The sequence below is a fragment of the Bos mutus genome, chromosome 4 (assembly GCF_027580195.1).
Source record: "Bos mutus isolate GX-2022 chromosome 4, NWIPB_WYAK_1.1, whole genome shotgun sequence".
NCBI classification, from domain to species: domain Eukaryota; kingdom Metazoa; phylum Chordata; class Mammalia; order Artiodactyla; family Bovidae; genus Bos; species Bos mutus.
The window spans coordinates 85,372,755-85,400,039 of record NC_091620.1 but is presented as its reverse complement, the minus strand read 5'-3'; the positions used below and the strand labels follow the sequence as shown (position 1 = coordinate 85,400,039).

Below are 27,285 nucleotides of genomic sequence, written 5' to 3'. Positions count from 1 at the left end.
GAATGTGTGCTTATAGAAGGAAAAAAATTTGCACTAGCTGCTTAGAGCAGCACAGAACTCTATGTAGAATTTTATAGGCCTTGAGTCTCTGATATGGAAATAAGATTATTCCAATGTGAGTGGAGCCAACTTAAGTGGTTGGTGACATGTACAGACAACATGGGTGTAATATGACTTCTTTTAGTGTATGGAGCTTTGATGACAGTCATTTGGTAGGAAGCAAAGTATGTGATTCATATCTTATGGACTTGTATTACTGCCACATTTACCGGGAAAAATATTGAACTTCATATAGCATAAAAATCACATAGAAGAGTTGAAAGAGCCCAAAAGTACAAGAGATCAATCTAAGTTCTAGTTCATGTGCTACCTACCAATGGAAATATTCATGAAACCAGTATTTCTAGGGCATGGGAAAATGAGAATTTTGAGCTGGATGATTTCTTAGCTCTTTTCCATCTCTAATTTTGTGACCTGTGAGCATTGTAAGAGTTTGACTAATATGTTCCTTCTTTCCCTAACAAAATTATGAGAACCAATTATCAGTTTTTTTATCTAGTTATGTGCTAAACTGTTCCCTCTATTTTTTTTTTTTTTTTTGTAATTATCTAGCATCTCTGCATACATTTGCAGGTTTATACCATGAGAAATTTTTTATAATTTATCTCTGAATAAAGCAATGCTTGGGAAAAAATTAATGTGGAAAAAAATAGAGCTCAGTGTTATGCTTGTTTGTATTGAGGACTTGAAGTCATGGCTCTGCGATGTAGCCGCATCTTTGTGATGTAACTTAGCAGCACGTGGGTTGTGGGTGGCACCTGTTTCCCTGCTCCTTGATTCTGACTGAGTCTTGTGAGTTGCTTTGGCTGGTGGGATGTTCACAGCTGGGAAGCATGCAGAAGTTTGGAAGGGGCCTGTGCAGTTAAATTTGCATTCTCTTGCACCTCTGTCATCACTCAGACAAACATGACCGGGTTAGCTGACTGATTCCAGGTGGAGGATAAGGGACAAACTTGGAGCAGAGCTACCTGCAGCTGAACCTAGCTGTGATCTGCTCACTCCAGCCAGTCTTCAGACTTATAAACTATAGTAAGTAATAATTGTTGTTTTAAGTCACTGAATTTTGGAGTAGCTCATTATGCTGCACTAGCTACCTGCTATATCTTTAAACAATTTTCATTGCTCAAGTACTGTTCTGTCTGCAAACCTATATTACCAGAGACTTACAGAAATGAACAATTACATGGTTAATATCACCCATTGATGAAGCTATTAGGATATTTTCCTTTTGTTCCCCAAAGACATAAAACCAAAGAGATACAGTGTTTTATTAACAACACTGTCAGTCTTACCTGTATGGAAACACTGCTGTAAGAGCCGCCAATGACCCCTGCAATGACCAGTGGGATATTTTCTTGAATGGCATAGGATCCATCAGGACACATATACTCGGCTTCATCCACTTTAGTCAAAGATGCTCTGACAAATTCCAGTGATTGCTCTAATGCGTAGGTATCCCTTGAGCAGGTATCCAAAATGTGAACCCCCAGCTTCACTCCTGGGAGCAGGTAATCGTCTTTGTTAATTTCATCAATAGCAAACAACATGGCTTCCAGGCGTTGGATCCCTCGATCTTCGTTGATTCGCCCACATTCTTCAGTTCCAGTGCCTTTTTCATTAATGGGAAATAGGCCCCCTAAAACGAGGTCACCTTCTATTTTAATCTCCCTCCTAAGAAAGTTATGGTCCCCTAAACAAAGTAAAAATCCCTTTGAAAACAAAGCTAATGTAAGAACTTGGAGTCTTGTCAACATCTTCATGAGTCCCGTGTCTGTACCTCTGGGAGATATCAGTGGATGGAGCCAATGCTGCCCGCTAGTCCTCCTCTCTCATTGCCAGCCTGGATCTTTGGTCTGTCCTTCGTGTAAAGGAGGAGCAGACTAACAGAGTCTGTCACCAAATTCCTAAAGAGATAAAAATTGAATGAACAAAAATGGTAAAGAAGGCAACAGTGATTATACTGATGGTCCCCATTCAGACCTTTGGTGGGATAATGACTCCAGTTACCATCTACTAAACACATATGGAGCAGTGCACCAGGAGTGCTCCCAAGTATTCTCACCCAGTCCTTAAAACACCCCGTGACATAGCTCTTAGTGGCCCCACCTCCCAGAAATGGACACTGAGGACTAAAGAGAGGAAGTGACCTGACAAGCTGCACTTAGTAGTGTTCAGACTCTGGTTTTTCTAATGTTCAGTTCAGTAATCTCTACTGAGTCATTTACTTTGCTATTGGTAGGGAAGCAACTTGGCTATGAGTCTTTATTCCCTGTCTTTCAACGACAAACCCTCTGTAGTCCTCATTTTACTTAATTGAAATCTTAATTTTTTTCTACCTGTTTCTGCTTCCTAGGTTTCTGTTCTCATGATTCATGTCCGATTACATCTCAATTCCAGTACTGAATACTCCTTTCTTGGGTTAGCTCAACTAGTGTTCACAGTTTCAACCACTTAACAGTCTCCTAGGCTAACTGCCTGCTAAACAGCTCTCTAGCACTACAACTGAGAGCCCCTTAGACAGCAAGGGGATCAAACCAGTCAGAAATCAGCCCTGAACTGGAAGGACTGATGCTGAAGCTGAAGCTCCAATACTTTGACCACTTGATGCAAAGGGCAGACTCAATGGAAAAGACTGAGGAATTACTGGGAAGATTGAGGGCAGGAGAAGGGGGTGACAGAGGATAAGATGGTTGGATGGCATCATGGACTCAATGGATGTGAGTTTGAGAACCTCCAGGAGATAGTGAAGGACAGGGAAGCCTGGTGTGCTACAGTCCATGGGGTCGCAAAGAGTTGGACATGACCTAGTGACCAAACATAACAGATAAATAGTTCTCTCTACACATCCTCTGACACCTCAGGGTCTACTCTTATCTCTGTGAATGGTTCTTCTCTGTACCCAGGCTTCTGAGCCAGAAACCTACACAAAAGAGCCCTTCCCAAAGCCACGTCCTCTTTTTTTTTTTTTTTTTTTAACCCATAATGTCAGTCTCTTGTTATCTCTAACAGGACAATAGCAGTATATTGTTAGGGAGCTGATGCTAAGTCACTTCAGTCGTGTCCGACTCTGTGCGACCCCAGAGATGGCAGCCTACCAGGCTCCCCCATCCCTGGGATTCTCCAGGCAAGAACACTGGAGTGGGTTGCCATTTCCTTCTCCAATGCATGACAGTGAAAAGTGAAAGTCAAGTCACTCAGTCGTGTCTGATTCTTAGCGATCCCATGGACTGCAGCCCACCAGGCTCCTCCGTCCATGGGATTTTCCAGGCAAGAGTACTGGAGTGGGGTGCCATTGCCTTCTCCGATGCTAGCCTCCAAACCGTCTCTTTGTGAATTAGGAAAAGATAACCTTCCTCTCTGAAGATGGTGACTGCAGCCATGAAATTAAAAGACTCCTTGGAAGAAAAGTTATGACCAACCTAGATAGCAAATTCAAAAGCAGAGACATTACTTTGCCAGCAAAGGTCCGTCTAGTCAAGGCTATGGTTTTTCCAGTGGTCATGTATGGATGTGAGAGTTGGACTGTAAAGAATGCTGAGCGCCGAAGAATTGATGCTTTTGAACTGTGGTGTTGGAGAAGACTCTTGAGAGTCCCTTAGACTGCCAAGAGATCCAACCAGTCCATCCTAAAGGAGATAAGCCCTGGGATTTCTTTGGAAGGAATGATGCTAAAGCTGAAACTCCAGTACTTTGGCCACCTCATGCGAAGAGTTGACTCATTGGAAAAGACTCTGATGCTGGGAGAGATTGGGGGCAGGAGGAAAAGGGGACAGAGGATGAGATGGTTGGATGGCATCACCGACTCGATGGACGTGAGTTTGAGTGAACTCCGGGATTTGGTGATGAACGGGAGGTCTGGCGTGCTGCAGTTTACGGGGTCGCAAAGAGTCGGACACGACTGAGTGACTGAATTGAACTGAACCTTCCTCAAATGTAAACTTATACAATTTTTTATTGTATAACCTGTAGCATTGATATAACACTGATTTTGGAGAAAGTGTGATGCCTGGTGGCTGCCTTGTTTAGCTGGGGCTAGGCAGCTCCTGACATGGGCCTCACATTTCAGGGAGAATGGTAAGCATGAGTGCTGGGGTCTGCACAGTACACTGGAGCTTAGGCCAGTTCCCTAAATCAAGCTTCTTTTTACATGATAAGCTTGAACGTATGCAACTTTTATGAATCAAGCAAAGGTGGGGATCATGTTGTTGACAGTAGGCTGGGGTCTTACCAGGGGACTTTTTAAAAAATCCTGGTGTGGGGCTGTCTGGTTGCACATGCACACGAACCAATGGACCTGCTGTTGTACTCTTGACACGTGGCTCCCTGGCACTAGGGTAAGCACTGGTCAGCACACTCTCTCAATTTGCCCATCCACTTGGTGATGTAAGCTTATTATATCAGAGGCAGGTGAGAGACGGTAGAGCAGGGACTCCTGCAGCAGTTTCCTGACAACACACAGTTGCATGCCTCTGTGTGTGTGGTTGAGTATGTGGGTCTGCTCTCCCACTTTTGTGCATGATGGTGTATTTGTGAGGTTTTATGGAGGAGGGGTCTTTCCTGGCTGCTTATGGCTCAGTCAGACTGTCTAAAAGGCATACCACCAGTGTGCTCTCAAATATATTAATACTAGTAAATGTTAGCCATTGGGTGTCCCATTGGAGGAGATACTCTGTCTAACGTATAATCTTAATTGCTGTTCAGAGTGCCCATCTCTTATTAATTTATACTGACTTCCCCTTGCCTCTAGGTTGAAAGAAGGACTTCATGCTCCATGATCTTGAATCTGGCAAGCTCTCAAGTCTTATTGTTTACCATGCCCATCAGCATCATCTCACCTCTACCTTCAAACCTTATGCTTCGGTCATTTGAACTCTTCACTTCAGAGGATGATGATGACATCATCATCCTGCACATGTTGGTCTCTTTGCTAGGAAGGCCCTTCTACACTGTTCGGTAAATATCAACTTAACATTTAAGATCTTGTGGTCAGTACCAGAAAAGGCCAAGAATTTTTTCCTATCTTCCTTCCTCAGTCAAATTGTTTATTTCTTGCTTTGTCTTCCTGCTGTAGCTGGATCAAGAAATATTTGCATTTATTATTACGATTCATATTTGTTTCTTTGCTCATTTAGAATAAATGAAATGCACAACATTAAGGATTTTTAAGGTAGGCAGAAAAGAACCAAAACTCAACGAAAACATCCAGACAAGAATTAGTCTAGTGTATATTTCAGTATCTTTGACATTTCTTCCTTCTCCTATTGGCATTGCCCTTTAAAACCTGGCTTTCCAAATGCTTCCTATTCCTTTTATGTGAGGCAAGTGATGGGTTGTTTTCTTGAGACACGCAAGTCACCTGAGTTTGGTTTTGTTTATTTAATAGGTGTGAACTTCCACACTCACAGTGGTGGTGGTTGGAACACTCAGTGTTAACCCAGAGCTTCTCTGGGAGATCTGCCATAGGGCACCAGAAAATCTAATAATAATAATGACTTTTAAAGAGGTTGACACTGTAGTAGAATCTTGTTTGTTTCCTGTGAGTTCTGGTCTCTCTTTGATCTTTATGTGCAATTCCCTTTGAAGCAAAACTGCCGTGGAAGGTAAAAGACATTGCGATCATTATCACTAATGATAAAGAAACTGAAATTGGCACTACAAAATAATTGTTTTATGTGCCTAATGAAAGAGAATAGTTAATTAAAAGAAGGTCATCAACGCAGTCTTACCGTTTTCCTATTAAAAATGTAGATATCTCCTGAATATGAAGGAAATTTGACTATACAGAGTAAAGATGACCCTATAGTTTATGGAAAGCTTAATTCTCTTAAGAAAACGCTCTTGGCCAGAGAAGGCTTCAGATGACACATCACAGCACGCTGAAAGTAGTAGTGTGTGTCAGACTGTCAGAGCGTCAGTCTGTCTGTTTCATACATAGGGCCCGTGTTGTGTTTGCCTTTATGTACCCAGGGCCTGGCGTAGTGTCTGTCATCCAGATATTCAACAAATATTTCTTGAAGGAATATAGCTATCCACAATAATGATATTTGCAAATGACTCCACTATTTCACTTGTGGCATAGCAAGTGGAAATTAGAGAAATCAGTTGTTCTATGTCATTACCTACCTGATCATCCCAAATGTTCTTCCCCTATGTTCTTTGATGACAGGACTGCCAGCAGGCAGTATTTTGTGCAGCATGTAGGAGAAAATGCTGCCTTTGAATTGGGAAGTTGTAGCTGAGGCAGATCTGTACAAAGCCAGGAAAGATGTGGCCTCAAGTTGACCTACATTCCTACATTTACTGGTTTTCAGTCAGGAGAATACTGAAGTAGGAACATGCCTATTATCCTGTTTCAAAGCTTCACAGATGCAGTCATTCATCAAATATTTATTGAACACCTAATTTGTGTGTGCTGGGCCATGAACTGGGTACCCAAGATAGAAACTTTAGTTGTAAACAAATAAACATTATGCCTGGTGTCGAATAATTTAAATGCTTGTATGTTTTTACAGAGAGAGTGATGGAAAAGTACTCATCTCTCTTTCTACCAACTATCTCCACCATTTGTGAAAATATTGATAATAAGTTTGCCATGGGTTTCCTTTAACATGGTGATTGTTATTAAGTATTTGATTGAAAAAGCAATTCATTGCATATTATATATATATTAAAATATTAGATATACAGTACTTAAAAACAAGTTGACTAACACCTATTTCATGTGAAATAGTTTTAAGCCCTCTGACAGGGCATCCTTAAGTAACACTTTATGTAGTCTTAGACAGTTACCAGTTAAACATCAATTAGAGTAAAATTCGCTGTCAATATTTTCTTATTTACCTTTTCCTTAAAGCAGAACTTGAGATGATTAAGACTGTAGGGTTGTGCATAATTTTAAAACTTAGTATTATTAAAAATGAAGCCCCAAGAAACAGAAAGAACAGGAAGTTAAAAGTCAGCATTGAAAAATAGACAAACATGCTTAATTCAATGCGACTGTTTATCTCTGTGTAACAGCTTATCGGATTGTGGGAAAGAGCAGCCACCACTTCTTTTCAGGCTCCTTTCATGATAAATCAGCCAGTAGCACATTCCCCAGATAAACAGACTTCCTCCTGTAGCCACATTTGTATGCAGCCAGAGGCTCTGCATTCCAGAGTTCTCCATTCAGGGGTGGTGAGTGACGTGTGTGCCATAAACAAGCATGTATAGTCCACTCAGTAGGCAACCTGCTCAGCAGTGTTTTATTAATCTTTGCATTAGTAGCATCTCAGGGGTTGACTGTGAATATAACCCCTGAAAGACGTGGGCAGGACATATTGCTATACTCTGCATATGTTAATATGTATTTTGCTTCCTCTCTTGACTTTGCCCAGGGACTTAATGTCGAAAATGAAATCCAGTTTGACTCAATGAATAAGTAGTTTATCCAGGGGAGGTATAATGCCAGAAGTCATGCTCACTCTTTCCTAAAAATAAGCCCTTGAGGTGCTGAAGGGCTTCTGAGTGTGCTCAAAGCCTGCACACCCAACTGATCCGAAGAAAATTTAGGGTTAGTGCTAGCATGTGCAATTTGGCTGTATGTTTCGTTAGAAAGTTTTCAGCTTCAAGAGTTACAGGCAATAAGAGACAAGGTTTTTGTTCCTAGACTACCTTTTTAATTGGGTAAACAGAGGCTGTAGCCATGTTGCTGCTGCTGCTGCTGCTAAGTCGCTTCAGTCGTGTCCGACTCTGTGCGACCCCATAGACGGCAGCCCACCAGGCTCCCCTGTCCCTGGGATTCTCCAGGCAAGAACACTGGAGTGGGTTGCCATTTCCTTCTCCAATGCATGAAAGTGAAAAGTGAAAGTGAAGTCGCTCAGCCGTGTCTGACTCCTAGCCATACTGGTGTTTTTATTAGCAGGATGTATCACTGTGCAATTCTTACTTCTTTTATTCTTATTAGGCAACAAAGGAACTTTTTCCAGAAACATTTAAGGAATTACTATGAGAATCTATTTAAGATCCATTCATGTTTAGCTTAAAATTTCTACTGCTTATAAGCCTTCCATATTACTGCAGCAGTAAGGAAGTTTAATACCATTTGCTGAATTCCCTTATAAGTTGTGCTGTGTCTATTGTGTGCATGCTAAGTCACTTCAGTCATGGCCAACTCTTTGTGACCCCATGAACAGTAACCCACCAGCCTCCTCTGTCCTTGAGATTCTCCAGGCAAGAATACTAGAGTGGGTTGCTGTGCCCTTCTCCAGGGGATCTTCCCGACCCAGGGATTGAACCCATGTCTCTTACGTCTCCTGTACTGGGAGGTGAGTTCTTTACCACTAGCACCATGTGGGAAGCCAGTGTTTATTAGGATGATCATATTTTGTTTTATATTTACTTTGCATAGTTTGAAAATTTAAATTTAACAATTGTGAATTGTTCTTTCCTCATTAGATTTTAATCTACTTGGTATCAAGATCAATACCTTAAACGATATTGTATTTTTCACAGTGTCTCATGTACATCATTGTCAAATGATAAATTCCAAATAGCATGTAAACTTTTGAGAGACTGGTCAGGAGACTGGAAAAATGATCTGGAAATTCCAGTCAGAGAATAAAGAAATGACCAGGTTTTTCCAAAATGATTTTTGTCATAGGTCAAGATTCAACCTTGGCACTAGAGAAATTTGGCCTAAATAGCTCTGATCCTATTTAAAGCTCTGATCCTTTAAATTGCTGGCTTTTAAGGAAAAAATTAAATAAAATTAGAAAAGTTGAGAGCACTTGGAGAAACTAGTAAGATTGGAAAACATATTGTCCATCTGAGAGCGATTAGGAGGAATGGAAAGTAACACACCAAATAACAGGTTATATTCTGTGAAAACATGAATGACAAGTAAGAAGAGTGGATGCCAGGCTTATGTATTAAGATTTGAAGTTAGGGAGGAGAGTTCTGCTTTCCTCAAATTTCTCTAGTTTGAAGTCCAACCATAAATTTAAAAATTTCAAATAACCAAACCATTGAGTTGAATAGTGGGAACAAATTGATCAGACCCTTTCCTATGAGCCTGTTTTATTCACAGAGAAGATAAAAGAAGCCCAGGAACCCTACATGATTACAGTGAAGAGGGGAACTCTACCATTTGGGACGATGAAGCCAGAAAGATATATTGATGAAGCCAAAAGGAGACTTGCCCGCTTCACTAAATGGCCTTGGACAACTTTCCTCGCCTTTCTTTATCATCTGAATTTAGAGGGACATGTTTTTATGAGGTAGGAAAACACTGACAATTTTGAGCTGTCAATTCATTGACATTACTAAACTTTGGTCCTTAGAGTAACTGCAGGTAGTTTGACAATAATGTTAACTTGAGTTGGTCATTCAATATATGTTATATTTAAAAACCATTTGTTTCCCTTCAAAGTAAACCTTTATTTTTGTTTATATCAAAGGGCACATTTATTTTCCTCTGTGTCTGTGTGTGTTGCCACTGCAGCTGTTTTTTCATCCTTAAGTTTCCTAACCTTATTTCCACGCCTTGGAATTGGAGCCTCCCCCGGCTCCCTGCAGTGCGTCTTTATCCTTTTCCTCTTAGAAGCTGCCAAGTCTACTAGAAGTTACAGGTTTGTCAGCCTGAACAGAGGGTACAGAAATTAGGTTTGTCATAAGCTTTCCTTATAGCTCTGGACAAAATATGAAGGGGAAAAAATGGAGGACTATTCTTCACAGGAGAATATTTTTACCTATTAACAATATGATTCCTCAAGTGGATATTATTCATAATAGCCTGTGTGTATACTGTCCTTCCTCTTGAATAATGTCAAAGTGTTTTGAAGAAAAATGAAGCCTTACTGCTTCCTGAATAGAGCAAGAGAGAGAAAGTAATGCAGAGTGCTCAAAATAGTAATGAAAAGTAAATATAGAATTAGATTCAAGAAGACTTTTATCATTAGTTTCCAATGTAGTCTTACAAAAGAGAATGCATGCCATACACATTTCCACAAAAACCTCACCCCTGTCTACCAAATTCTCCTCAGTATACAAATGGTACAGTGTTTGAAACAGCCCTATCTCTGCCTTGTGCTAAATGAACTCCTCAGAATATCTTTAGCTAGCTTCTGCTTCTGGCCATGTCATTAGACTTCTGATATTAGACTTGTCCTCTTGCTGAAAACAGCTATAAAACTGACAACACATACAAGGCAAACTATGGTCTTTGAGAGAAAGAAACATTCAAGGGAAACACATGATTACCCTATGAATTCCCCAACATTCTGCATGGGAATGCATTTTTGCCATGGTGCAATGGCAGGCTTGTTGACCTCATGAGGCACAGACATAATATAATTCCATAGTATACAGCCAAAAATTACTTGCAATATAAGAAAACAGGAAAATGGGACCTGAAGTAAAGAGAGAAAGCATTCATTAGAAATAGGTCTCCAAATTATCCACATTCTAAAACTAGCAGATAAGAACTTTAAATAATTTATTATAAAGATAAGTTTGTTCAAAGACTTTAAAAAAATGAATGATCAGATGAGGAATCTTAGCAGAGAATTGAAGCTATAAAAAAAAAAAAAAACTGCAGAAATTTTAGAACATGAAAGTAAATATCCAAGAAAACTACTTAATTATTTAGTAATATATAAAATAAAAATGCCACTGGGTGTACATGGGGGACCCAAAAGACTGAAGATGGTAAAACAGTCAGTAAACTTGATATAGATGGAAGAAAGTGAAAGTGAAAGTCATTCAGTCATGTCTGACTCTTTGCGACCCCATGGACTATATAGTCCATGGAATTCTCCAGCCAGAATACTGGAGTGTGTAGCCTTTCCCTTCTCCCAACCCAGGGATCGAACCCAGGTCTTATGCATTGCAGGGGGATTCTTTGTCAGCTGAGCCATAAGGGAAGCTGAATATAGATGAAAAGTAATTATTTAATCTGACCTAATAGAAAAAACATTGAAAAAAGTTAAAGTTTCAGGGTTCTTTTGAATATTAAGCGATCTAACACAGGTAGAATCTGAGTTTCATAAGCAGAGGAGAAAGAAGAAAAAAAATACTTGAGGAAACAATGGCTGAAAATCCCCTCAATTTTGTGATTAAACATAAGATTAAAAAACTTAAAAAAGAACCAATAAGCTCAGCAAACCCTAAGAAAGATAAATTCAAATAAAACCATATGTAGACAAATCTTTGCCAAATTGATAAAACACCCCAAAAAAAAAAAAAAAAGAGAGAGAGGGAGAGAGAGAGAAACATTGAAAACAGAACAAAATAGCACAATTTGTGGGTAACAGTATGAATGAGGGATCCCTTTCTTCAGAAGCAATGGTGACCATACTCAGTGGAATCCTTAAAGGTTTGGGGAAAAAATTGGTCAAGTATCCCAACATTCTACTTCCAGTTCAAATATATTTCAAGGATGAAGGTAAGATAAGAACTTTTTTCCAGGTAGCTAAAACTGAGCGATTTATTTCACTGCCAACAGACTTACACTATGAGAAATGCTAAAGGAATTACTTCAGAGGAAGAGGGAACAGCACCAGATGGAAAATCAAATCTACAGGAAAGAATGAAGAGCAGCAGAAATGGTAAATATGTGGTTTAATATAGAAGAATATCTGTAAATCTAACTATTAAGTATTGATAGGATGAGATCATGACAATTTTATTTGTTACAAATTTTAAAATGTTAAGAAAAGATGAATTCTGCTTTTATTTGGTTTATTTTATAGTTTGAGTTTACTTCTCCCTTTGTGTATATGTTTTCATTTATCCTAGATCTTGTTAGCAGAAAACCTTTTTGCTCCTCCGATGTCCTCTGAAAAGAACAGTTTCCTAATTCAAAGGCCAGGCTTCTGAATATAAAAGGATCATAGCCAACAGCACATTCTTCTTTATGATACAGCTGCAAATAGCTTCAGCCAAGGTTGAAACACCACTGGTACACACTGGTATAGTTGTTCTAATTGTTAGGATATTGAAACACTTTGTCCAGGTGGTGAGTAGTCAGTCTACCACACCCTTTGAATATTCTGCCACTTCTCTGGCTGCTCTGGTTCCCTCTCTGGCATATCTTCACCACGTCTCTCAGTTTCCTTGTGGCACAGCTGGTAAAGTGTTCAGTTCTGAAAGAGTCTGGTCTTTAGGTTCCAGGTCCAAGGGGTGTGGTTGCTGTTCATTTTTGTAACTTTATATTAGTTGTTAAACCTTTTGCGTATCACCCCTGAATTGATTTGCTGAATAAGATGTTGGAAATTTGGAAAACTTTCAGTTTTAAAATTCTCATGATCTAGAACAAAACTGGATTTTCCCTTGTAGTTTGACAGATTAACATCCATTTCCAATTTTTCTGGAAAGCATACCACAGTTTTCTGTTGGGAACCAAAACTTATGTTTATAAAGTAAAGTGAATCCATTCCTGACTTGCTAGGTGGCTTGTGACACGCATGACTAACCAGAGTGTGCTAGGTCCCTGACCACAGCAATTTGTTTCAGAATGAGCCTGTAACCAAATCATTGCCAACCAGGGTTAATGTGAGGATATTTTCTAGAACCATCAGGAGGAAACCATCCTCTTTCTGTTAGAATGACTTAGAGGAATGCATGTAAGCCTCGAGCTGCTGGGAGCCTTCTCACCACCGTGAGGCAAAGCTTGTCTGAGATGCAAAGCCAAGAGATGGAGAAATAATAAGACCTGACAATATTGGCGAAGAGCTGACTCATTTGAAAAGACCCTGATGCTGGGAAAGATTGAGGGCAGGAGGAGAAGGGGATGACAGAGGATGAGATGGTTGGATGGCATCACTGAATTGATGGACATGGGTTTGGGTGGACTCTGGGAGTTGGTAATGGACAGGGAGGCCTGGTGTGCTGCGATTCATGGGGTAGCAAAGAGTTGGACACAACTGAGTGATTGAACTGAACTGACAATATTGGCGTGCTATTTAAGCCAGGTAAGATTTTTCAGTCATGTGAAATAATAAATTCCTCTTTGCTTATGTCAGTTTGAAATCTGTTTTTAAGTCACTTTTCATTAAATGATTTCTGAATAGAACCTCTCTTCTTTTCGCATCTCCTCCCTTTAAAGATACTAAAATTTACTGAGCAACTAGGCTGTGCTAGAGACTATAATTAATGTTCTAAATAGATTATTTTATTTAATCCTGCAACTTTCCTCCTACTCAGTTATACCTTTCCACAGATGCCTGACACTGTCCTGCATCTCAGATGATACCAGAATTTGTGATGGTGCCTATTGTGTTACCCTGTTCATGATGGATTTTCCTAGAAATGCAACTACTGCAAAGTCATCAGTTCCTTTATGCTCTTATCTGAATTTCCATTTTTTCAATTCTCTTCAGTTCAGTTCAGTTCAGTCACTCAGTCGTGTCCAACTCTTTGCGACCCCATGAATCACGCAGCATGCCAGGCCTCCCTGTCCATCACCAACTCCTGGAGTTCACTCAGACTCATGTCCATTAAGTCAGTGATGCCATCCAGCCATCTCATCCTCTGTCATCCCCTTTTCCTCCTGCCCCCAATCCCTCCCAGCATCAGAGCCTTTTCTAATGAGTCAACTCTTCACATGAGGTGGCCAAAGTACTGGAGTTTCAGCTTTAGCATCATTCCTTCCAAAGAAATCCCAGGGATGATCTCCTTCAGAATGGACTGGTTGGATCTCCTTGCAGTCCAAGGGACTCTCAAGAGTCTTCTCCAATACCACAGTTCAAAAGCATAAATTCTTCAGCGCTCAGCTTTCTTCACAGTCCAACTCTCACATCCATACGTGACCACTGGAGAAACCATAGCCTTGACTAGACGGACCTTTTTTGGCAAAGTAATGTCTCTGCTTTTCAACATGCTATCTAGGTTGGTCACCCATGTTTGATTCCTGGGTCAGGAAGATCCCCTGGAGAAGGAAATGGCAATCCACTCCAGCACTTTTGCCAGGAAAATCCCATGGATGGAGGAGCCTGAATAGGCTACAGTCCATGGCGTTGCAAAGAGTCGGACATGACTGAGCAACTTCAATTTTCTTACTACAAATAAAATAATCTGATATTTTAAACTACTGGTTTTTAGCACATTGATACAAGTTCATTTGTCACCTATTTATGGATGGTCAACGTTTTAAATGGGCTAAACGTGGGCTTAAGAAAAGAGAAACACTTTTAATGATGGAATTTTAGATATTCAGTGTACTGATAATGAAGTAGCAGGGTCTAATTAATATTCTTTAAGTTATAACACTTAGGAACTCCTACTCGAATAGAAAAGGCTTGATTGATTATATACATATATATATATATATATATATATATATTAGATACTGTGAGACTGTGGGTTTAGACTAATTGCCATGAAAGTGAAAGTCACTGAGTTATATCCAACTCAGCAGTTTCATGTACTGTAGCCTGCCAGGCTCCTCTGTTCATGGAATTTTCCAGGCAAAAATACTGGAGTGGTTGGCATTCCCTGCTCCAGGGGATCTTCTCTACCCAGGAATTGAACCCTCATCTCTTGCATCTCCTGCATTGGCAGACAGATTATTTAAGACCAGTACCACCTGGGAAGCCCCTAATTGCCATGAAACAGGCAGTTGAATGTCATTGATAGATCATCTCCAACTCTTCTGATCACTGACATGACTTTAAAACGTGTTTTCTATTCTTCTTGTTGAAAATTTTGGGGAGATGTATTGGTGCTCTTTTAGTTGATTGATAGTAGTTCTTGGCAGCCAATCATCTGTGTTTCTTCCCAAGTCTGTGTTCATCGATGTCATGTTGATAGCTTCAAATCGGCCATGGTGGGAATATTTACAGTGTAAAAATCAGCAAAAATTAATAACCAGGGCCTTCACAACCCCAAAGATCTAGTTGTTAGACATTTACTAGCACACCAGTGGTGGTAAATTTAATGGTGTGGTCATAAAGTCCATTCCTAGAGAATCAAGTAAGAAGAGCTTGGGAAAGCAATACAACATAATGCTTTAGCCAGTGTTTTTCTAACTGCAGATCACAAGCTATTCAAGTGTCATGAAATATGTGAATGAATTGTAATGACTATCTTTAAAGGAAACAGAAAAGTTTAAAATATAATAGTGAATGTCAGAACAGTGATCTAAGGCATGAATCTACTTCCTGGCCTTGGCATACAGCCACTTCTGCTTCATTTTTGTTGTTGTTTAGTCGCTAAGTCATGTCCAATTCTTTCGCAACCCCATGGACTGTAGCCTGCTAGGCTCCTCTGTCCATGGGATTTCCCAGACAAGAATACTGGTTTGGTTGTCTTTTCAGACATTATTAGTACCTATCTCATGGGGTTGTTTTAGGAGTAAATGAAATAATTCATAATTAGCTCAATAACTGTTAGCTACTATTAGAGCAATAGGGAAGTTTGGGGGAGAATGGATATATGTATATGTATCATGTGACCAAGTCCCTTTGCTGCCCATCTGAAACTATCACAATATTGTTAATGGGCTATGTATGTGTTAGTGCTCAGTTGTGTCTGACTTTTTGCAGCCCCATGGACTGTAGCCTGACAGATTCCTCTGTCCATGGAATTCTCCAGGCAAGAATACTTCTCCAGGGCATCGTCCCCACTCAGGGATCGAACCCAGGTTTCTTGCATTGCAAGCGGATTCTTTACTGTTGGAGCCACCAGAGAGTTGAAAAAAAAAGAATGATAGTAGTGAGGATAGTTTGTCAATGGCTCCAGTGATATTTGGGAGGTATTCTAGACTCTCCATATGATCACCTCTAGCTCAAGGCCACCGTTGATCCAGGACTGGGTACATTTCACTGCCTAGTCTCTTTCTTCTTTTAGTGAACAGACCACCTGATGCTAATGCTCTGGCATCCTGTCTTTCTCCTGGCTGATGTTTAGGAGTGGCATCATCTTTGCTGGCTGCCTGAGTGATGCAAGGTAAGCCCTAACTTCTAAGATAGCCAGTGAATTCTAGACTGTTCAGTGTGTATGGGTGCTCAGGACCATAAAATGCCTGGAGAAGATGGAAAGTAACCACCTAAGAAAAAGAGGTGCTCACTGCCAGTTGATTTATTCTGCTTATTCTGAACAACTTGCTTCATCCCTTCTCCCTTGATCCTTTCCTGTCATACTGAGTTTTACTGGAAGGGGCTGGGCACCTCTTACTCCAGGTCACTGTGGACTAGGACATTAGTTGATTCATATGCCAAGAGCAGACAGTTACTAAGATTCTACCAGCAAAACTGTCTTAATGTTAATGATCCCAGAGCGTTAGGAACCTCAGCTACAGAGGCTTGTGGCTGTAATAATGACCAGTCCTTAAATTCCATGGCAGCTACTGTGCCTACAAGTCCGCACTGCCTTCTACCCTCTTAGCCAGTCCCTGCCTCGCTTTCAGGGAGAGTTGAGCCCCTATCTTTGTCCACATCCAAATGTGGGGAGCTGCTAACACACAGCTGTAGCTCGACTCATAGAGTTTCAACCAGCAGGACTCACATGTCTCTTGGGTAGCTCGAACTTTTAAACGGGTCTGACAACCTTAATCTGTGTTTTAAGAAAGACTGAGTTTAACACAGTCTTCCTATAACTCAGCTTCAGGGTATCCTTTTGTTTCCTTGTATACCACCCAAACTATCAGCGTGAAATTATTAGTGCTCCCATGTTACACAAAGGCCATTTCCTCCATGAGGAAAGGGGGGTGGGGGTGGGGCAAGACACAGAAGAGTGCATAGTGTATGAATCTGCACATAGGAAAAAGCCAAAACCAAGTCAATGTCATCTCTGGTGTTGCAAGTGAGGATGGATGTCATGCTTGGGGATGTGGGAAGTTAGTGACTGGAAGAAGCATGAGAGCTCTTCTTGAGTGCTTGTAGCTTTCTTGTTTCACAGGGAGTATTCAGTTTGTTAAGATTCATCAATGCACAATTAGGATGGATACATAGTTTCAACAGATAAAGTGTATGTATATTATCCTTCAATGAAAATTTAAGAAGTAAAAGCAAGACTAATGTGAAAAAGGATGGTGAACATGACTGTGTGCTTTTTGAAGTGATTTTATGACAAATTGGTCACTGGGGTATTGATATAAACTTTACAACTGTGGGCTTGTTGACAGCTCCAGCCCTGATGAGAGAATCTCTTAATGCCGGGTGAGAGGCCCTGGTGGAAAATGAGGTGCCTTACTTCATCGAGAGTGAGTGTGGGTGATGCAGAGAGAGACCTCCTTCTCATTATAATAGGAAGGCAGGCACTTTGTCTTCCTTCCTGTATTTAAGCAGAAACCAGGAATCGGAGTGTAACTGACACATACACCAGTCACATGCAAACTGGTAGTCCGTCCCTGTGACTTAACATCTCAGGTAGGATGGGAGCAGAAAGGTGAACAGTGAGCTCCAATTAGTGGAGCTAAACTTCAGGCTCATTGTGAAGTGAGGCAACCAAGGCTTTCACAGTTTAAGTTCTGAAAAGCAAATGGAATTAATCTTTGACTTACTTATGTTCCAGTGTTGAAGAAATTCTGTTCAGCAATCTTAAGTAAATCATTTACTATACCATTACATGCCAATGCCTCTGGTAGATTCTAAAGATACAGGGATGAATGGATAGCATCCTGGCTACATACAGTAAAAATACGGTTTCTTGAGAACATGATAATCATCGAAAGCTAATGTAATGTAACCCAAACTGATTTTGGCAGAGCACTCCACTGTGCCCTGATGGGGACCCAGAGACTCCTGCCTTCATTGCCATAATTGTTTGCTCGTACACACAGGTTGCGCTTGATTCAAGGCCATCCATCTGGTGGGGTTCCAAGGGCTGCAGATACCACTGCCCTTTCCAGAGACAGTTAATCTCTGAGTATGACCATTCTGCCTTCTGTGATGCCTGGTGCAGTTTTAGATAGCTGCCAAACTGATGCCTGCAGAGGCCAACTCGTGGTCCAAGATCAAAGTGTCAGTAAGTAGCAGTCCTGAGAATATACCCAGGCATTTGCTTCTGTTGTCTTTCTTATGCTCTGTATTTTTGGTGACACTAGCCTTTCATTTAAAAGGTCACAAATAATTGTATAGAAAGTTGATTTTAATTATCCTTCTTATCCCATCTTTGAGGTGCACATTATTTTATATATGCTCAAGCCTTCACCATATCCTGACTGCTGTTTTGATCACAGCAGCTCTGAACTTAGCTTTCTTTTCTCTGTTGCCACTGTTAGATAACATTAATCTTCTCTTGGTCTTTGTTTCTGACTGCCAGTCACAGCCTTCTTCCAGTTGAATTTCACACACCTGTCTTATCTCCACTTCAGTCTGGTCGACATACTGCTCTCCACTTGTAGTCTTTTCTTGTGGTCACTTGAACAGATTCAGACATCTCTTGTCACTCTCAATTTAGTCTTAGCATCACCAGTTTCCATCACTTTACCCATTCACTTCATTTCTGTTCTCTCTTACAGCCTGTTTTCTTTAGCTAGCTCCTAGGAAATACCAACATAACATTTGATGCTTTCTGTTGTCATTCTTAACTCAGAAGAGTTTTCTAGTCTGCACAAGTTAATTTATCGGTCAGCTTGTAGCACTAGTGAAGTCTCTATCATTTGATTTGTCCCAGTTGTATTATTCTACAAAGAACTTGGGTCACATGTTTGGCTATGGTCTGTACCGAAAAAGTCGGCTATTGGTCATAAAGTAAACTGCTGGACGTGCTACCTGGCAAGCTGTGAACAAACCAGTTATCATAGCTAACCTTTGGAGATCCGGTAGATCTGTGGAGCTTAGTAGGGTCTTCCCTTTCAATGGATGATGTGTTGCCAGGCAACACCTAGCAGGTGGGCCAGAACTATTTGTTGGCTAAATAAATGACTAGTTTCTCCTTTCCTTCACACTTTACAATAAATCACAGTTTCCTTTTTCATTCGATCCTTCAATCCTGAATGGAAAAATAATTAACATTTTTGGAGCTTATTTGTAATTTGCACTCATTTACTCTTCCCAAGGTTTCTTTTGTAAATAGATGAATAAAACCAGCTTAAGGGCAGACTTCAGCACTTCATGCTCAGGACTGCTGAGTCACTGAGCAGTGGAACCGATCTGTCTGATTCCCAGTTCTTTGGCCTTCCTGTTGTTACTCCCTGTCTTTGAGGATTCTCTCCAGATATCCCAGTGGACAGATAAGAAAAGCATGACCTGTAAGATCCCATCAAGAGGCTTGAATGTCTTTCTGGGGCTTCTTTTTACTTGCACGCATTTGTGTTTGCTTCACTTAAATTCCTTAAGTATTATTGCCTCAAAAATATTTTGTCTCAAGTCTGTACAAGTTCCATTTTCATTTCAGAAGACTGTTTCCTCTAGGGCGAGACTCTTGGAAAGATCCTAACTAGGGGGACGTCTTTGAAGATGAATTTGTTTCTATACCTGGTGCCCATTAGTCTTCTCAGCAGGGCCATCTTTGGAGCTAAGTCCATCCACTGTCCAGATGTTTCTCTAACTTGTGGCTTAGCATGAGACATTTCCACCTTGCTATTTAGTGAACGTATCAAGTAATAAGCTCGGGGAGTTTCAAAAGCCCTGAACTGCAGTTCCTGTTTGCAATTCCTACAGAATTATCCCAGTGGCATGAATGCTGAACTAGCCAACCATCCCCTCCCCAGCATGCCAGTGACCCACTTCCCAGTGGGAGGGCTGTCACTTTACCAAGACTGTGATGGGACACACAGATGCTACCCACAGGATGGTATTTTCACATGACACCCAGAGGAAAATTGAATGCCTCGGGAAAGCAGATTTTATTCAAAACTATTATTTCTTCATTAGGTCAAAAACTTGTAGTAAGAATTAGAAAATGGGCTCTGATTTTATTGATGAGAAGTAGCACCTTTAGTTAAAACTGCACAAAGAATGAGCATGTTGGATTTCCTTAAATATTACTGACACTGTGTGGACTTTACATGAAATCCCTTGCTAGTATGTTAGCATCTGAGTATGTTCAATGATGTTTGCATACTGATCGAAACAAAATTGCCCTCTGATACTCCCCTGGAATGCATTATTTGAGCTGTGAAGACTTGACATATCAAGAACAATGAATGACACTGTCTGACATAGGTGAATCAAAGGAAGATAAGTGTTCTTTTTGGCGTTTTGAGTGGATTCTGTGGCAGCCAGTGAACTACAGACAGTAGTCTAATTCCATGAAAAATTTCACGGTGTACCTCTTAATGTACTAGCTCCTTCCTCTGCTCCTTCCTTAAACAGCCACTGTCCTTGGCATCACAGTTTGTGTTTTTGTTTTTGATATGTGTGAGTATTTGCAGATGATAAAATGTTTCAATAGAAGAGCTTTAGAAATAGCCTACTCTGACCCTTGGTCTTCTCAATTTTTCATATGAAGAATCTGAGTCCTGAAGAGAAAGGGGATCCCTATTTTAGGGTCTCTCACAAAAACTTTAGTTAAGGGCTCTTGCCCTGGATGAACTCTAGTCTGCATGTGGTGCCTATTTGCGAGTATCTGTGGATGTAACACAACACTAGATTCTTCCAATATATTTTCTTCTAGACAGAGACCTGTTGTGAATGTGTTAGTCAGTCAGTCATGTCTGATTCTTTGCAACCCCATGGACTGTAGCCTCCCAGGTTCCTCTGTCCATGGAATTCTCCACGCAAGAATAGTGGCTGGGTTGCCATTCCCTTCTCTAGAGGATCTTTCTGACTCAGGGATCGAACCTAGGTCTCTTGCATTGTAGGCAGATCCTTTACCTTCTGAGCTACCAGGGAAGTCCTACTTTTCCCCAAATGATTTGAGATTCCTGCTGATATTTTTCTTCCATTAGACAATATTGTCCCTTCCTGGGGGTACAGTTGGTACTAGCGCAGGTTAGCCAAGGCGGACAAAGAGGTCTTCTGTTGTTGCTTCACAGGGATGGCTGGCAGCCAGCTGTAGGAAACACAAGGTGTACATTGGACATATGCTGCTGCTCTGAGAACAATGGGGAGAAAGGGAAAGGTTAAGACAAAAGCAAAATAATAGGTGTATCCACAGGCTGTCTGCTACCACATAGGGGGACAAATAAAAGGATGTCGCCTTGAGGAAGGCAACTACTACCAGCTCCTGAGCTTTTGAAAAAGGTGACGTTAAGCACAGGGCGACAGGAAGAACAGCAGCGGGGAGGACAGAGTAACAGAACGCTGAACGTTCCTCGCAGAAACCTTCGCTCCAGGTTGTGCTGCTTAGTGGGCTGTGAAATCACAATTAACAGAGCAAGGGTTTTGTAAGTGAGCCGAAGCTGCTTCCAATTACATCCTGCTATTAGCTGCATTTAGAACGACCACACTGAACAACTCTGTGGTCACTGGACTGTGATACGGCCTTGAAGAAATCATTAATAAAAACGTTGGATGATAGTACCCCTTGCTGTGTGGCTATTTTAGATCCTGGCCATTTCGGATGTTTGCCAGGGTGGGCTGCTGAAGCAGGAAATGGGTTGAGCAGAATTGGCAACCAGAGCTGACGGTTCCAACATATTCCGACAGAGTCTGCCTGAGGTTTCCATTTACGTCTCTGCATACTTCTGCCAGGATTATACCTGGACTCTTGCATGCGGTTTAGGCTAAACCTCTTCAGTGCCTATTTGTAGACAAATGAGTGGGAGCTCATAGCACACACTGAGCCTTTAAGGAAATAGAGGCTTTGATTTATGTAGAAGATCAAAGGTATTCAATATCACAATTGCCATTTAGGAAATACAATGAGCTCACAGAAAATATGGCTTCAAATATAAAAGAATAAATCCCCTGTCAATTTTCTCTTAAAATAATGGCTTTCAAATCCTTTTTGACCCCCAAGATACGAGAGGGTCCATTATCGTGTTCTGAGACATGTTAGTGAGGGTCTAGAATCTGTAAAGGAGAGCGCATTTTATGGATGAAACATCGCATTGTTGAGTGCACTGAAACTTAGTTAAGCAGTTGTGGCAGTTGACTTTTCACCACATGGCTCAAGGGCGTCTGCTGAAATTTTTCTCTGGGTGATTGGATGTGTAATGGAATCATGGACACTTACATGTGGAAGTGAGCTTACAAGCTGTCTCCTCCAGTTCCTCTCAGGATCTGGAGCAGTGAGCAGTGTCGTCTGCATTATTAAATCAGAACGAAATCAGAACGAAGACTAGAATTCAGTTTATGACTCCAGAGTCCTCTGAGTGTATTGTCTTCATGGGAAGAGTCAGTGGTCTTTGCTCTGCTCAGTCTGCAGAATCAGTGCAGAGTGGACACTGGCATCTGAAGCCTGTGTGAGACATTTGACTCCTAGCTGTTGTCAGGCCAAATTTGTGTGACATTTGCCAACCCTGTTATTCAAAGAAGCTGATTGTAAATGGTCTGCTTTACCCAAGAATCACTTAAAGTACCAGTAAAGTGATATAAGCCCTGTGAAATTTGGCCTTAGCAAATGCACCAGGCTAGAGATTCAGCTTGCCTTAGAAGGTGAAACAAATGTGATGAAGGCCATGGCTGGACTCTGATGAGTTACATGGCCTTGGGCAGTGTCTGAATTTCACTTTTCCAGTCTGTACAACCAAGGGGTTGAGCTGAATGGTCAGTGTTCTCTAACTTGCATATTTTGTTTTCCATCTTAAATTCGTGGTTGACACATATTTCTGGAATTCTAGAGGTCTGTTTAACTTAACACTTTTCTCTCCTCTCAAATACAGCATAGACTTCTACTGAAGTCATTCAAAAAATATATATATATATATATCCTTTTCTGCATATGGTTAACCCCCTACGAGTCATGTATCTGGTTTGATTTCTCAGTTCAGGGCTACGTTAGACCCATCCTGCCATTCTTTGTTATGTGTTCTCCCTCCTTACCCACCAAGGATAGAACACAAACAAATTAGTCATAAGATAAAGATTAGAGGGGCTGATGAGGAAACAATTAGAAAATATGCTCAGGTACTCGATATTTTTGAAAGATACTGAACACCTGAGGCCTACCTAGAAGAAGCTTTGTATTTTGGGCAATGTTAGAAAAAAAGTCAGGGAGAAAACTATGAAAGGTAAGAATAGTTATTAAGGGCCTATCTTGCGTGAAGTATGAGACTAGGAGACTAGACATAGCCATAGATTTCTAATTTGGTCCTCTCCATCAGTCATTCATTTAAACCAATGCTAATTAATGCACTGACATGACTGGCACTCAAGATACACAGGTGAATGGGACAAGTAAGGTCTTTGTCCTTTGTCCTAAAGTGAGCCATTTAATCAAACAAATATATTATCTTTAACTTTACTCCAAAGTTCCTGTGCTTTTGTAAAACTATGGATTTCTTCTAGAAGCTTTGGAAATATGACCTCTCTTTTAAAAATTCCTCCTAGCCATGTATATTAAAAAAAATCAGATGTGAATATATTCTACTATAATGATGACATAGCATATTTTGTCCAAAGAATTCTCACTCCAAAGGTCCAGTTTCTCAGTCTGTTAAGTTCTTGGTGAGCAGCTCTGCAGGACGGTGTTCATGTAGTGTTGGAATTGGAGGCAGAGCACGGTCATGTAACTACACCAAGGTCACTGAATGAGGTGGCAGAAAGTCCTAGATTCAAGGTGTCTGCAGGTGTCTAGGGAAGAGTTCTGGTTATATTTTTTTCACCTTCGTGACTGTTCAGTCCGATTTTCCAGTGTACAAATGGCCAGGTTTGGAGGGTGGTGTTCTAAATCTGAGTCTGTCTTCTCCAAGGTAGGCCAGTGCTAAAACAAGGGAGAGCTCTCTCTACCCTTGGCCAGTGCCCCACTCTACCCCAGTGGCGTGGCTGTGAGTAATTAGATAAAGCACACATCCCACTGCCCTTGGGGCCTTTGGGTACACCTGCCAAGTCAAATGCACTTTATCTCAGTCAAGCACTGGCCTGACCCTCTGCTGTGGCCAAATGCCCAGGCAGTTCGCTGCTGTTTGACAAAGCCAACTGGAGAAGAAAATGACCCAAATGCCAGCACTGGGAGAGTTATGAGATGGAAAGGAAATTTCCATAAGGTAAAACGCAAATGAGAAAGCCTGGCTTTTCTTCGCCACATAAATCAGCCACTTACCACATGGGGCCATGAGATGCCAAGACAGCCAGCGGACCCAGACTTGGCCACAGCAGAGGGAACCAGCATGTACTGGTGTTGGCTAAGAGTCCAAGGCCTGGGCGTGAGGAATCAAGCAGAGCCCACTTCGGCTTCTGCTGGTTCCCATTCATATACTTCCAAGGGTGCTTTTTTGGGTGTCTTTTGTAAGGCACATCCCCTTCTGTACTGTAGAGAATCTATCTCTGCACTTGTTTTGGTCACCATGCTAGAACTCTTGTAAGCTCCTTGGTGGTACAGTCACTTCCTCATTCCTCTGTTCATGCATGAGAATGCTGCCACACCTAGAAGGAATTTAACTCTTCCCTCTGAGATGGTGGTGCTCATCGTCACCCCCACGTTGCTCTGGGAGCAGGAGGTTGGAAGCTTCTCCAGTGCCCTTGTGGAAACTCCCAGCATGTGGTCTGCTTGGCATCTTTGTGTCTCCTTCTGAGCCTCACACTCCTATGGGTGCTATTTCCTCTTGGTGGGACTTAGTGATGGGTAGTTGTTCTTGCTTTCCATTGCAGAAAAAAATCAACAGCATAACTCTCTGTGATTTTTTTCAGGGGCCCAGACTATCTGGGAGAGACACCCATATGGCATTAGGCTGCTACAGCGGGCAAGAGCTTCTGGTTCCACATGTCTGCTATAGCTCTCCTTGAAGAAAAACTTTAGCATTGTTGAATGTGATCTTAAACAACCCTTGGTGTCTTAGTTTTCTTATCTGTGAGATAATGCTAATAACAGTTCCCAATGTTGTTCATAAACTTAAATGAGAAAATGCTCATGGATGTGCTCTGTTTTATATACACATATATATGTAAATATATATATAAATAAATAAATATATATATATATAAAAGACCAAATACCTTACAGTGGAATATCTCATTGTCATTGTCTAAGCCAGCTCACTTCTTGAGGAATTACATATGAAAGTGACTTGGGTCAAATTTAAATTAATTAGTGTATTAGTGTGTATATAATAGATTTGGAGGAGGTGCTGAATGCTCCCTTCTCACTCACAGAGATCCTGGTGCTTAGCCTCTTTAACAAAGCCTGCAAACTGAAATTCTGCTATGAGATTTACTTTTTATACCCATAAGTCTCTTGTTATAATACAGATTCCACTGGCAAGATAAATATCACAAACATTTTTTTTCAATCCACAGAGGACATTTTAAGTACTTAGGGGTGAGTAGTTGCTAGTAATATTTCTAAAAATAAGCATTGTCAACCTTCCAATTTATCCCTGGTCACAGGGATATGGTATGGTCAGGGTTACAGATTGAATATCATAATAAGAAAAACAATGTGATTTCAAAAGGGAAAAAAATATGAGATGTGAACACTGTTTTTAGTAGAAAGGGAATAATGGAAGGACCATGGAGTTTCTATAAATTCTCTCTACTTTTTTGTAGTTTTCTTTTGATCTTTCAGAGACTGTGCTTTTCTGAATCATTGAGGTGCATCTCTGTGTGATAAGGGATAAAATGTACATCTTACAGATCATAGTAACTTGGAATATAGCACCTGCCTTTCCATTTCTCTGAAAAAGTTCTTATTTCAAGGCGAAAGCAGAAAATTTTAATTGAATCTTCTGTTGCTTTCCTTTTCCATCCAGTTCAGTTCGGTTCAGTCACTCATCCTGTCCAACTCTTTGTGACCACATGGACTGCAGCATGCCAGGTATCCCTGTCCATCACCAACTCACAGTTTACTCAAACTCATGTCCATTGAGTCCGTGATGCCATCCAACCATGTCATCCTCTGTCACCCCCTTCTCCTCCTGCCTTCAATCTTTCCCAGCATTAGGGTCTTCTCAAATCAGTCAGTTCTTCGCATCAGGTAGCTAAAGTATTAGGGTTTCAGCATCAGCATAAGTCCTTCCAATGAATATTCAGGACTGATTTCCTTTAGGATTGACTGGTTGGATCTCCTTGCTATCCAAGGGACTCTCAAGAGTCTTCTCCAACACCACAGTTCAAAAGCATCAGTTCTTCGGCTCTCAGCTTTCTTTATAGTCCAACTCTCACATCCATACATGATCACTAGAAAAACCATAGCTTTGACTAGACAGACCTTTGTTGGCAAAGTAATGTCTCTGCTTTTTAATAAACTGTCTAGGTTGATCATAACTTTTCTTCCAAGGAGCAAGTGTCTTTCAATTTCATGGCTGCAGTCACCATCTGCAGTGATTTTGGAGCCCCAAAAAATAAAGTCTGCCATTGTTTTCACTGTTTCCCCATCTATTTACCATGAAATGATGGGACTAGATGCCAAGATCTTAGTTTTCTGAATATTGAGTTGTAAGCCAACTTTTTCAATCTCTTCTTCACTTTCATCAAGAGGCTCTTTAGTTCTTCTTGGCTTTCTGCCATAAGGGTAGTGTCATCTGCATATCTGAGGTTATTGATATTTCTCCCGGCAATCCTGATTTCAGTTTGTGCTTCATCCAGTCCAGCATTTCTCATGATGTACTCTGCATATAAGTTAAATAAGCAGGGTGACAATATACAGGCTTGATGTACTCCTTTCCTGATTTGGAACCAGCCTGTTGTTCCATGTCCAGTTCTAACTGTTGCTTCTTGACCTGCATATAGATTTCTCAGGAGGCAAGTCAGGTGGTCTGGTATTCCCATCTCTTAAAGAATTTTCCACAGTTTGCCCTGATCCACACAGTCAAAGGCTTTGGCATTGTCAATAAAGCAAAAGTATATATTTTTCTGGAAGTCTCTTGCTTTTTTAATGATCCAATGGATGTTGGCAATTTGGTTTCTGGTTCCTCTGCCTTTTCTAAATCCAGCTTGAACATCTGGAATTTCATGGTTGTACTGTTGAAGCCTGGCTTGGAGAATTTTGAGCATTACTTTGGTAGCGTGTAAGATGAGTGCAATTGTGTGGTAGTTTGAGCATTTTCCAGTATCTGACATTAAAACATACATACAGAGTGACTACTACATTGTTTATATTTTTGCATGAAACATATAATGTTTGAGAATTTACACTTTCAAAATGATGATGCCATATAGAACAACACAGTGAGAAAGCCCTCACTTTGTAGTCAGACTTGTGTTTTAATCATGACTCTATGGATTATAAGCTCTTTGACTTTGGGCAAGCTATTTAACATTT

The 27,285-nt window shown here is 40.8% G+C and overlaps 1 protein-coding gene across 1 annotated transcript in view; it reads right to left on the bottom strand.

Moving 5' to 3' along the window:
* The window catches only part of GRM3 (glutamate metabotropic receptor 3), a 251,001-nt gene that overhangs the window by 105,988 nt on the left and 117,728 nt on the right, over positions 1-27,285 (bottom strand). Inside the window, exon 2 of the mRNA XM_070368812.1 lies at positions 1,353-1,964. Coding sequence (XP_070224913.1) covers positions 1,353-1,820 — 468 coding nt within the window. The 5' untranslated portion in view covers positions 1,821-1,964. The remainder of the gene's footprint in view (positions 1-1,352; positions 1,965-27,285) is intronic.